At 44.0% G+C, this 12,670-nt stretch overlaps 1 protein-coding gene across 1 annotated transcript; it reads right to left on the reverse strand.

The window, feature by feature from the left end:
* Positions 1-123: 123 nt before the first annotated feature.
* LOC306651962 (dehydrogenase/reductase SDR family member 4-like) lies at positions 124-11,483 on the reverse strand. The gene is made up of 9 exons (XM_079124977.1): positions 11,289-11,483; positions 10,093-10,270; positions 5,648-5,749; positions 3,509-3,579; positions 3,352-3,403; positions 2,934-3,068; positions 2,434-2,489; positions 497-640; positions 124-402 (listed from the first exon to the last, which is right to left on the reverse strand). Exons 1-8 carry the CDS (start codon positions 11,417-11,419, stop codon positions 526-528), a joined length of 840 nt encoding a protein of 279 aa, XP_078981103.1. The 5' UTR covers positions 11,420-11,483; the 3' UTR covers positions 124-402; positions 497-525.
* Positions 11,484-12,670: the final 1,187 nt, after the last annotated feature.

The raw sequence follows: 12,670 nt of genomic DNA on the forward strand, positions 1-12,670 counted from the left end.
GCGTCACGCTCAAGTCCCGGAGACCAGGAGGGCTGAGGGGATGCAGAGATCCAGCCTGCCTGGACCTCTGCTTTGTGCTCAGCTCCCATACTTAAGCATCCGGCGCAGAAATGAACACGCTGATTCAGAGCAACACGATCATATGCATTTTATTTGCACCTCATTTGCAAGTTGTTAATTTCCAACCCTGCTCCTTCCACTCCAGGTTCCTTCCCCCTCATCTACCTTCAAATTCCCTAGAGACCCGCGGTGGGGTTGGGGGTGGGGAATACTTGTTGGTCTTTGCCAAGGTAGACACAGCCTTCTCAGCTTCACAGTGTTTTCAGGGCAAACATTTATCCGAGGCCTCAGCAGGAGTGGGAATCCTCATCAGACCACATCTTGATTGCAGGCAAGGCTGAACTGAAGAGATTATGCGCAATGAGCAATAAGATGGGCAGAGGTGGGAAAGGTCAGCAGAAGTATGCTGGAATGGTCCCCAGGAACTGGAGCTAACCTCTGCCCTAGTGGGCTGTCTTATGTTCCTCAGAGGCGGGATGGGGTTCCTCCTCCAACCACCACTGTCTCCCCAGTGATGTAGCTAGCGTCCTCAGAACACATGAAAGCCACAATGCCTGCACACTCCTCTGGCTCGCCTAATCTGGGGAACAGAAGAAACAAGGAAGGAAGTAAAAATCAAACAGGCCCCCTCACCTGGTCCATGGGAAATTAAATTTGGTTAAAGAAGAATTACCAGTTGATTTTTCAGGAACAGTGTACAAGTTTTCTGCTTATTAAATAGGGTTACCATTTCATAATTATAATATTATACTTATAAGAATTCATAAAATTGTAATTACCATTATGATTTAGTCTAAGCATAAAAACTACACTCTGAAAAAACCATTACACATATTTAAATGACATTCTGGTTTTTAGAGAATTCAGGACACCAAAATCCAAAGTTATATTGATTAAATGGTGAATTATTAATTCATACTTAAAAATATTTTTTTTCACATACAGACATACTATTCTGTGTGACAGTAAACAGTGATTTAAAATGATTCCATTTGTATGCATTCAATGTACAGACTTTTTCAGGAATCTATTTTTGTCCCTTAAAGTCCAGTTTGTTTTTTAAGAATGTGCTAATTCTCATTGTTCTTATTAGTGAGTCCATAGTTAGGAAGCACTTAAGCTGCCATAGAATACTCTTGAGGTGGGGAGAGTAAGTAACTCAAATCTAGAAGGCTTGGATTGTGGTTCTCTGAGCTACCTGTACATTATAATCATTTGGGAGGACAAAGCAAAGCAAAACAAAACACAACAAAACAATGGTAACAACAAAGAAAGGAAGAAAAAAAGAAAGAAAGAAAGAAAAAGATGTGTAGGCTCCAGAATGGACCAATTAAAGAATCTATGGGCAATGGGCTTGAGCCACTGAAGTTTTAAAAGCTCCGTAAGCCAGGTCTGCCTATAATCTCAGCAACTTGGGAAGCTGAAGTGGGAAGATCACAAGTTGGAGACCAGCTTGGGTGATGTAGTGAGACCCTCTCTCAAAATATAAAAATAAAAAGGGCTGGGGGTGTAGCTCAGTGATAAAGTGCCCCTGGATTCAATTCCCAGTATTGAAAAAACTTATATATAATATAAATCCCTGATAAGACTGGCTTATTAATGGGTTGTGAACTAGGTCTGCAGCTCTTGGCTGACATCAGAATGGCTTTGGGAGGACTTGAGGAATTCTGCAATGTTTGGGCCAGTAAAGAAGTAGGTATTGGGCTGGCGATATAGCTGGGTTGGTAGAGTGCCTGCCTCTCATGCACAAGGCCCTGGGTTCAATCCCCAGCACCAAAATAATCCAAAAGAATTAGATATTGCTGGCATTTGTCCTTGAGGGGTCAAGCTGGAGATGCTAAAGACAAGAGTGCCCAGAACGCAAAAGGTGGAGGGAGGCAGTTACTTAAGAAGAAAGGGAGTCCAGCAAGGTGTCTGAACACTTTAGCCAGCCCACTGGGGAACAGAGTAATTTCCTTAGGCAAAAGGAGTTTGAGGCTTAGTAAAACTCTTCATTTCTTTTATTTGGATTGTAGGATTACCAACCTGAGCTTTGGAAACGTGACTCTTTATTCAAGAAGAACTAAAATAATCACAGTTTTGGTTTTGGTTTCTAGTCTCCATGGATGCCCAGGGGTAGAAGTAGACAGTAAAGAAGAGAGGGGTCAGGGCCTCTCCTAGAGCTCCACTCTGCTGAAACCCTACTGCCTCTATTTTTTGCAATGGAAGCAGCTGCTTCCTTGGCTAGACCACTGCCAAAATAGTGCTTATGAACTTGTGAAGTTTTGGAGGCAGAGGAAGGCATGCTCAGTGTGGGTGAGGTGGTAAGCTATGGGCTGTGATTGAGACAGACCTTTTCATCTTTTTCCATTCTAGTCCTCTCTGATAACTTACCTTCTGATATGCATAGATTCTTTCATGCTGTCCTCTGTTGCCTTGTCTTTCCACAACTGCAGGAAGAAGGGAACTTTCTTTATGTATAAGAAGAGAAAACTGAGGGGCAGTGAGGGGAAGAAACTGTTCCCATGTCAGTGGACAGGAAGGATGGAGAGATGCCCCTTTCACTTCCAGTTGCTTCTTGGCTCCCAATCCCCACTGCCCTTCTCTGTTTCATTCTTTTCAGTTGTTAGGGAGGCATCTTGCTGGGTCTCACCAGTTCTCATCAATTTCAGGAGACATGAAACAGTGTGAGTAGAATCTGAATTACTACAACTCAGGAAAGGAGTGTATGGGACTCTGGTCTGGGGAGGGTGGCTGGTATGAGGAGGGAATATGGAAAAGCCTAGGGAGGAGGGATGGAAGTAGGCTCATGGTTCAGGTACTGGGCTTCCCTATTTGAAAGGATGAATGCCCTTCAAGGGGTCCCAGGGAGATGCAGGGGTCCCCTTCCTCACCGCTCTGCTGAAATTAGTCCTGATGAGTCCAGGTGCCAGGCAGTTCACTCTAATGTTCTTTGGGGCAAGCTCTATGGCCAGGTTCTTGGAAAGGCCCAACAAGGCTATTTTACTAACACAGTAAGGGCCCAGGCCCTGGGGAAAGAAGAGAAAAGGTTGATCTCTCAGTTTCCAGGTCATTCTTGGTTCTTATTTGACATCAAGGGCAGCAGTCAATGGGGCATCTGTTGTAAAGGAGGGGAGCAAGAAACCATCTTTTCCTCCTCTAGGTTAGAGTTTGAGGAGGCAAGGCAGCTATTTTGTGGGAAGGGGTGTGGTGGTGTGATTCTGAAAGGGGACACATACTTTGGGCAACTGGAGAGGTGGAAAGAACTGGAATGGAGAGTGGGAGGAAGGTGGCAGACAAAGGGGTTCTTACAGGAAATGGACAGAAGGCTCCTATGGAAGACACAATCACCACTGAGCCACCTCTGGGAAGAAAAAAAAAAAAAAAGCTGTCCATCTTCCTGGCAGAAACCACTGCCTTAAGTTGTGCGGGGCCCCATCTCACCCAGGCTCCCTCTCACTCATGGTACCCTCGCTTCTCCATCTCTGGCACCACTGTCTTTATCAACAGGGCTGCAGCCTTCACGTTAACATTCAGAACCTGAAGTGGAGAGAAGGGGAAACAGCATGAGAAGGACGTGGAGGCGCAGGCACAGTGGGCATCTGGATCTGTGGGTTAGAGCTGGCTGACACCTTAGGGATCATTTATCTGGACCAAACAAGGGAAGGGCCTTGGGTTTAGGGGAAGGTAGCTCTTATCAGCTCATTCAGCTAGGTTCAGATGTGGAAGAATGGAGAGTTAATCCTTTCTAACTAGCCAGGTGTAATTTGGCTCAGAATGACTGGAAGCTCTCAAGGTTGCTTTGAATTTGAGCTGGGTTTTCTATGTTTCTTCCAAGTAGGGAGAATGCAGAACTGGGTCACCTCCTGTATCTGCCTTAGAGTGGGCCATCACCTGACCTGGGCCACCTTGGGTTGTTCCAGCACTCTTATGGGTTCTGAGCACAGGGAGTGGAATGCTCTTGGCCCTCCAGGATGAAATGTCTGGCTGGACATTTATCAGAAAGTGGGATCACAAGGAAGCACTTTTGGGGGAAGCATAGGCTACAATCAAAACCCTACATCCCAAATTTAAAAAAACCAATGTATGACCTTGTTTACATTGTTCTAAACACTCTTGGGATATTTCCTTCCCATGTCCCTAAGCCAACTTCTTATTCTGAAAGTTTTCAATCTTATAAAAAGTTGAAATAGAAGTGCAGTGAATATCCAGCTGTCTCTCACCTGAATTCACCCATTGTTCACACTTGACTTCGTTTTTCCTTTTTTATGTATCCATAGTTTTCAAAAAACCACTGAAGGTAAGGTACAGACATGACAATGCTCTATCCCTAAATACTTTAACACACATTTCCAAAGAATAAGAACACTCTTTTGCACAACCACAATTTATTATCATACTTGAGAAATTTAACAATGATAATTAATATTATTTCACCTACTACATTGTCCATAATGAAGTTTTCCCAAATGTCCCTCAAATTTCATTCTTAAAAAATTTCAGAGAATAATCAAGGATCCACCCTCACCACCATTGCATTTAGGTTTGATATGCCATGATATTAAAAAAGTATATATAAACTAAAAAGAAAGATTATGTGATTAAAAGCTGATTTTCATGTGGTTTCTATTTAGACTTCATGAAAGATATTTCTTTAAAGAATATCAACATCAGGAACTGGCTCACTGAAGAACATTTTAGCATTTGTGTGTCCAGTGCTGATAAATTATATTATTTTAGTATCTTATACTTTACTATTGAGAAATTATTGACATTTGAGTAAAAAGCAAAAAAGGGGTGATTGCAAGAAATTTAGCATTTCCAAATCATATGGGAATATTTGTCTTAGTAAACTAAAACAAATATTTTAATTAAAGTTTCATAATTAAAGGATGTAGGTGTGTCAAATATGAGCATGCTGCAGTCGTACACATTCACATAAAAACCAATATTCTAGCACTTGAATTTAGACATCTGGATCTCAGATTTTATTAATACTGCAGTTAAGAAGGGGGAAAAAAAAAAAAAAAAACCCAAAAAGCAAAACTCAGGTCTTTCTCAAAGGTTGTATGTTATAAAGCAGCAAGTCTGGTCATTTAACCAGAACTGGTATTTTCATTTAACTAACAACATTAATGTTTCTCAACTAATGAGAAAGCATTCTTTTTTGGCAGCTGAAAAGGGATGGGTGGGTGTGTAAGTTTAGCTGTTGGCCTTTTAGCTGCCATGTCTCTGCTGGAAATAAACCAGGAAAAAGAGTGTGGGGAAAGAGCTGGGGAAGGGAAACAGAAGGTAGCCAGCGCAGAGCAAATGGAAGAAGATAACTGAGATGAGCTGGGGGTGTGGCTCAGGAGTAGAGCCCTCCCCTGCAACAAGGTTCAATCCCCAGCACTGAAAAACAAAACAACAACAACCAAAAAGCCTCAAAGCAGAAATAAAAGAGAAGAGCAGGAGAGAGGAAGCCACCCCCTTACTTGCCCTTTACCAGGTGCACACTAGATGTGTGGCACATCACATTTATGTGACACTTGATAAAGGCGTCTGAAAACAGACCGAGTTTGTGTTGAATGTTTTTTGACTGACCCCTGCTGCTTTAATGCTCTCTTACCTTGTCCCATACTTCCTCGGTGGCATCCAGCAGGTGTCCAAAGAAAGGGTTGACAGCAGCATTGGAGACCAGAATATCAATACCCCCATGAAGTTTCACAGCCTAGGGAGAGGAGAAAGGTCTGGTCAGGGCTGCAGGTTAGTAAGAGAGGTGAATTTACCAATGTTGATAAGAAATTTCTTCTTATGACATTTGTCAGAATGATCTCTTTTCCTCAAAACATTTTTCTCTCCCAAGTTACCCTACGCTCTGCTGTTAACCAGTTAAGGTGGTCTTATTTCTTTTGCAGTGTTTTCAGCCTGTCTGTCCTCTCCTAAAAGTGTCCCTAACCCTTTGCTCTATCCTTTATACTTTCTCTTTGGGAGCCTTCAAGCCTCACCTCAAAATCTGTTTCTAGACCTCTCCACTTCACAGTGAGTCCTAGTTCCTTTTCCCCAAGTGCTTGCTGTCCATTCTCCTTGAATGGGCTGCCACAATCTCAGAGTTAAGTTGTCTGTACTTACCTGAATGGAGAAACTGTTTAAATAGACATGTGGAAAATTATCACTACAAGGGGCTTTGATCATCTAGCCCAGGGTCCTTGTGTGGAGGTGTAACTCACATGTAACTGAGATTCAGGGAAGTTAATTTTTAATATCATATTAAGATAGGATAGAAGAACTAGAAAAGAAAGGTAGAAAGGAGACCAAAGGAAGGACAAGAAAAATATAACTTTAATCTGAAAGCCATACTTTTCCTCCTAGATCTGTCACTCTCCACTTTAGTTCCCTCTCCAGTGCTGTCACTCCCAAATTTCTGGGAAATCTGTAAGTATTAGACTTACTATAAATTTATCCACTTATGAAAATTACCTTATGCACTGTTAATTAGCCTTCATAATAAACAGATTAAGCAAAGAGAGATAGGATATTTTAAGAAACCTATAACCTAGGGTACTTTACAACGTTCTCTACTGATCAGAAAATGGAGACCACATCAGCCTAAGGACTCTGAAATTGCCAGACCACCATAAACTACGTTGTGATCGCTAGACTGATACCATCCTCACATGCCCACCTGTCACACAATTCCTTTAAAAGAAAAGCCCAAGAACCCTAAAAGCATCTCTCACTCCCAAAATGCCTGCAATTCTCCCTGGAATGTGCATTCATCACTTTACTAAATAAATCTCTGTGCTTCTAACTGACATGACCTTAAATTTGCATCGGCAACTTTTGTCAAGAACCCTATTTGCCCAGAGTTGAGGCCCCCTCTCTGGGATCTCTGGAGATTTCTTCAAGTGACTATATAACTCAGTAATGACACATTAGGGTCAGCTAAGAACAAGAGGCCAGATCATTCCATGTTTGGGAGAGGTAAAAGGATTTGCTCAGGGGATAAAACTACTTGGTGGTAGAACCAAGACCGGTCTCATACTTTATAGTACAGAGCTTGTTCATAGGAGCCCTCTGAAAGTGAATCGAGATCATGAAACTGGTTGCCCAGGAGGATCAGGATGGTGATGACACTAGCCTGGGTTTAAAGGAGTTCCTCGCTCAGCTTTGATGCCATTTCTTTCTCATCTTTTTGGACTGGAGGCATGGGATATTCAAGGCAGAAATTGAGATTTAATCTGGGAAAGCCAAGAAAGGAGAAATCTCACTTCTTAATAGGTGGTAAGTAGGTGGAGGGGCATGTGCTAGAGTAACAAATGGCCAAGGAGAACCTGCCAATAAGGGTTTTTGATATTAAGCTATCCTGAAGTCAGACTTTGCATTTGCCTAGTACTGGCAATTGTAATGCCTTGGGCAAGTAGCACTAAATGGGACCTCAATCAACTTTGTGCCTCAGATTTGGCACACGAGGGGTGTTATTAACAATGTACACCATCTGCTAGTTTCTCCTTTTAACTAATTATTCTTGCTAACTAGGTGCTAAGCTCAGTTGTTTCTTCACTGCTAAAGGAGTGCCTGGGCTGTTAACATGAAGATTTAACAAAATTTAAAGTCACATAATATTTTAAAACCCAACAATTTCCTGTGCTCTCTAAATTTTGGTGGTGTGGCTCAAAGCCTCAGTACCTGTCTCAACTCTGTGTAAGCCTTGCTGATGGACTTGTGAGAAGGAAAGTACAGAAGTTGGAATGTGATGTGTGTGTGTGTCTGAGAGTGTGTGTGTGTGTGTGTGTGTGTGTCTAGGGTGGGGGAGGATTGTAGATTGCACTAGAATCACTCTACTGTGCATCCTGTCTTTCTCCCCTTCTAGGCCTGTCAACACAGAGAGAGGGAAAAGGCTGGGCTTTGATTGAACAGAGACAGAAACATGGAAGACGAATGAGATGAATGAGAAAGTTACCTATGACCTTGGGTTGTCTTCTAAGTCTGCTCTACATTAGTGATCACTATTCTAAAGTGGTTAGGAGTTGTCTGTATTTTGACAGGTTTTTTTTTTTTTTTTTTTTTAGAAAAAGGATAATCAAGCAGAGAAGCTACTAATCTGGTTTCTGCTTACCACCACGCCATTGAAAAGCTTTGTGGTGTAATTAGGAGGCCACCAGTAGTAACCATCCTTAGGGCAGCAGCTTTTCTCATTGCATGGTAACAGCTGGCAACAGGCAGAACAAGTATCAAATTGCTGACAATTATCCTATCATTCTCCATCCTGACAATATTCATGCAAACTCCCTGAAAGTTTGTTTTGATTTATCTCTCCTATTTTTCTTATTTCTTGACACCTGTTTGAGAAAAATCTTATTTGATTCCTACTAAGTGTATCTTGGATGATCCACTCTGGTCCCACCTCCACTAATGTCCTTGGCTCAGGGTCTTCTCTATTTATCCCTCCCACCTCTATTGGATTATCCTTCCTCAATAATCATTTTCATCTTGCTCAAAGTCTCACATGGCTTCTTATTTCCTACACAGAATCTAAACTCCTCTGGGCATCTGAGGCCCCTGTCCCCATCCTTCCCATTTATCATGGTACCTGAGCCTGTGCTCTCTGCTGTGTACTGACAGCATTCCCCATTCCCTCCTTGGCTGTCTGCTCATTTTGCAGGGTCATCTGACACCCCACCCCTACTCTGTCTGTCCATTCCCACTCATTCATCAAGGTCAAGCTTAAGCCCCACTTCTGGGTCAGGGCTGAAGGACCTGCTAAGTGGACCTCATGGATGCCAGAGGCTGTTTTCACAACAGGATTTTGACATTAAAATATTAAATTGTAAAAACAAAAAACCAAAAAAATATATGAAATCATGTGAAGCCCTGGGTTTGAACCCTGGTCCTTCAAAACCAAACCAAACAAATTAACATACCACAACTATATATATTTCAAATGGCTGGTCATTAATGACCTAGTCTCCTCTACCTTCAAGAATCAAGGTCCCAGTCTCAGGCTCTGTCCAGTAGTCTATGCCAGGCAAGGTGACCTTTTTAGATTCACATTTGGCCCTTCGTAATGCCTCTGAACATTTGCCAGATTGTTCCTTAAAAATAGAATTACCTTGTTCTGTGTATACTACTGTCTACTCTTGTTTAAGATTCTCCCTTTCTAAAATTATCCAAATTATGTCTGTCAACTTTCCAATCTGTTAGCACAATCCTATACTTTCCCTTTGTGGGTAGGTTCTCCCATTCACTCAGTGAAATAAAGCATGTGCCCTGAGGCTTGAGGGGAGAGGAGCCTGATGGTCCATATTTTCTTGTGCAGTTGGAAGGTTGGCATCAAGTATCAACTCTGACACGGGCTTAACACTTTCTTTTGAGACTAAAGTCCACATGGATACCTAAAGCCTGGCCCTATGCCAATGAGGAAGTGCCTGATAATTCATAGGCAGTCAAAAAAGGAGGTCAGGGTTGAATCACAGCTCTTTCCCTACTAGCTGTGGAATCTTGGGAAGCGGCTCTAGCTATCTGAATCTGTCTCTGTAAACAGGAAGAATAGTCCTTCCCTTGCCTAGGTTGTTAGTTGTAAGGTTTTGAATACAGTAAATGGTACACAGTAGACAGCTGAAACATGGTGGGCTGCCTCCAATACATTTACAGGGGCTCTGGACAATAGGGGATTGTTTATTAGCTCATGGGTGGGAATATTTATTTTGTGATTGTATTTGTACTGACCCTTCTCATCTGTACCATTACACTGGAAACTACTAGATAATCAGGCCCAATGTATTTTTTTTTTGGGGGGGGGGTTACCCAAATATGAGGTAGAGTTGAAGCATTAGAGTGGTTTTTGGATTCTCTGACTGGGATGGGATGGTTCTCAGACTTTAGGATATAAGACATAACAGAAAGGCACACAATAAAATGTGTTGGGGGACCAGGATAGGCATATGAAATGCATGTTATGTTAATAGCACTATGTTGGATCTCACCAATACTATCTAGGAAAACAGGAATGGAGGTTCAGGCTGGCTTCCTTCTGCCATCTCCTGGCTTGGTGCCCATATCCCTGCTGCTCACCATGGCCACCAGTCGCTCCCGGTCCTCGGCCTTCCCCACATGGCACACGGTGCCTGTCACACTCAGTCCCTCCCCCTGCAGTATGTTCACAGCCTTGTCCACATTCTGCTGCTTCCGGCTGCTAATGACCACGTGGGCCCCATCCTGGGCCAGACGCCGGGCAATGGCAAAGCCAATCCTGTGGGCAGAAAGAGACAAAGACTGTCAAGTCCTGTATAGGTGAGGAAGCTGAAAGGATGGGCTCTGAAGTCAGACAGCCTGGGTTTGAATTCCAGGTCTTTCTTTGTACAACCTTGTTGTTTCTTTCTTTTTTTTCTTTGGTGGTGGCGGGGGGTGTACTGGGGATTGAACTCAGGGGCACTCGGCCACTGAACCACATCCCCAACCGTGTTTTGTATTTTATTTAGAGACAGGGTCTCACTGAGTTGCTTAGTGCCTCCCTTTTGCTGAGGCTGGCTTTGAACTTTGGATCTCCTGCCTCAGCCTCCTGAGCCACTGGGATTACAGGCAGGATTACAGGCACATGAGACACACCCAGCTGACTACATCATTCTTAAACATTCTATCCTTAGTTATGTTTTGGGGTGCATGAGAAATGATGGCTAAAAATGTAAATATTCCCCTGGGAGCAAGGGTTACACATTTTACAGTTGCCAGCCATTAGTGTTTCACATACATCTGTGTTTCAGATTTGTGAGGAGCTGGCATCTAGCAAAGTCCCGTGGGAAAGAGCAACGGATGGATAAGAGAGGAGGGTAAGACACAGGCTATAAGTAGGGTGGGCCAAAATGTACTGACCTAAACAAAAATCTGGGTACATGGGTCTTGTGTCCTATCTAGGAAAGGGGTCGGGGGTACTCTGGGAGACTGGTGCCCAAATGGGTGTCTAGAACATTTCCATAGTGTATGGAAACAGTAAAATAGTTTTGAAATCTGAACTCTTGGGTTTCTGGTCTTCCCATATTCTAGGTGGAGCTGTTGATTGGGGCAGCCCAGAGCACTGGGGGTCTGGATCGATGGGGTGACAGTGGGCTGTCACGCTTGTGCCAGAGGCAGCAGTGACACGAGGGCTGCCAGTGGAGGGTCAGCCTTCAGGCTGGGAGGCCTGAGGGCAGGGGACCCAGCAGGAAAATGTTAAGAGGCCAAGAGCTGCGTCAGGCAGCTAGGGCCTCAGAGACTCTTGCCTCGGCACTCACCCGTCGGTGGAAGCCGTTACGAGGGCCACCTTATTCTCAAGCGGGTTCCGGCGGGTCACACCGGAGCTAGCCATCCTCACAGACTTCCAAACTCGAGCACAGCCGCCTAGCAGCAGTCCTGCTTTCTGCATGTCCCAGATCGGCGGGGCTGGTTTCACTCTGCTCCGGGAAGTGACTTCTCAGTAGGGCAAGAGGCACGTCGCTGGACGCGCCGCCTCCCCCTCGTCTCCTCCCACCTCCCTCCTGCCAGAGCCTGCTCTGTGAAGACTCTGGGAACCCAGGAGCGGCCATGGCCGCGGACGCCCCCTGCCGGCGCAGGGCCGCCGCGTCAGCGATCTACCACTCTCTGCCCTCTTGACTCCCCAGGCCGGGCAGGAAAGTGCTCTCGGTCGGTTTGCTTTAGGGCTCACCCAGCTGCAGAAACCCGTCGGCTTCCCCACGCTCCCACCCGTCCTTTCACGTCTTTTAAAAATATTTTGAGGGGAGTGGGAAGGTAAGAGGGAGAGGAGGCTTTGGGTTGATTTCTTTTTCTTCCCCAAAGCCTCAAAATGGAATTCCTCCTTCAAGAAAGTCTGGGTTTACGTAGGTGACAGCCTACAGAAGGGCAAATTCTTTGAGATTGGCTGTGGAGATGATGCCTGTGGTCCCCCACGGAGTCCACCACGTGAGGTAGAGGAGCCCAGGAGATAAACGTGGTAGGAGTCTTGACTCTGTCCAAGAGGATTTTCCATTTTGCAGAGAATAAGTGGTAACAACCAGTGGTGGGAGTACAGAGAGCTCAAGAGTGCTCAAGATCTCCCTGGTCACTATGTCCCCAGGTCTTAGCCTTCATCCTAGTTCAATAAATATTTGCTGAATGTAAAGGCTCTTTTGAACTGTAAACTGCTAAGCACATAGTAATTATTGCCACCACACAGTAATTATTATTGCTGCCACAGGCCAAACTCTTCATCTGTGAACGAGAATGTGGAGTAGATGATGAATAAACTCCTCACCAGCTATAAATTCTGGGTCCAAGACTTCAGCCTCCATTTCTGCCAAGTGGTTTGAAATGATCTCCCTCCTGGGTTTCTGGGAGAATTAATAAATCTGGATGGCTTATGGTACACTACAGCAAGGCCCCAACAGACCCCAAAGTGTGTGAATCAGTTTAACCCAGTGACTTCGAAATGCCAGGCTGAGAAGCAGTACTGATCCATGGCCATATTTCCCCTAGTTTGAGTCAAAATGAGAAAAATAGAGATAACATAGTGAGCTACATAAAACTAAATGTATTTAACTTAACAGATAGTCCTTTATTCTGGAATATGTTTTGCTCTTTCTTTTTTCCTTTTCTTTTCAGTTAGTCTTTTCTTTCTGAAAAGATGATGAAAACAGATGGA

The sequence above is a fragment of the Sciurus vulgaris genome, assembly GCF_902686455.1.
Source record: "Sciurus vulgaris genome assembly, chromosome: 2".
Taxonomy (NCBI): Eukaryota; Metazoa; Chordata; class Mammalia; order Rodentia; family Sciuridae; genus Sciurus; species Sciurus vulgaris.

Excerpts from the sequence above, each read along its gene's own strand:
- LOC306651962 (XM_079124977.1), bottom strand. The coding sequence starts at position 11,419 with ATGCAGAAAGCAGGACTGCTGCTAGGCGGCTGTGCTCGAGTTTGGAAG. Across the intron at positions 10,271-11,288 it reads GTAACGGCTTCCACCGACGG|GATTGGCTTTGCCATTGCCC; the intron begins GTGAGTGCCGAG and ends TTCTGCCCACAG. Across the intron at positions 2,490-2,933 it reads GGACTAATTTCAGCAGAGCG|TTGTGGAAAGACAAGGCAAC; the intron begins GTGAGGAAGGGG and ends TTCTTCCTGCAG.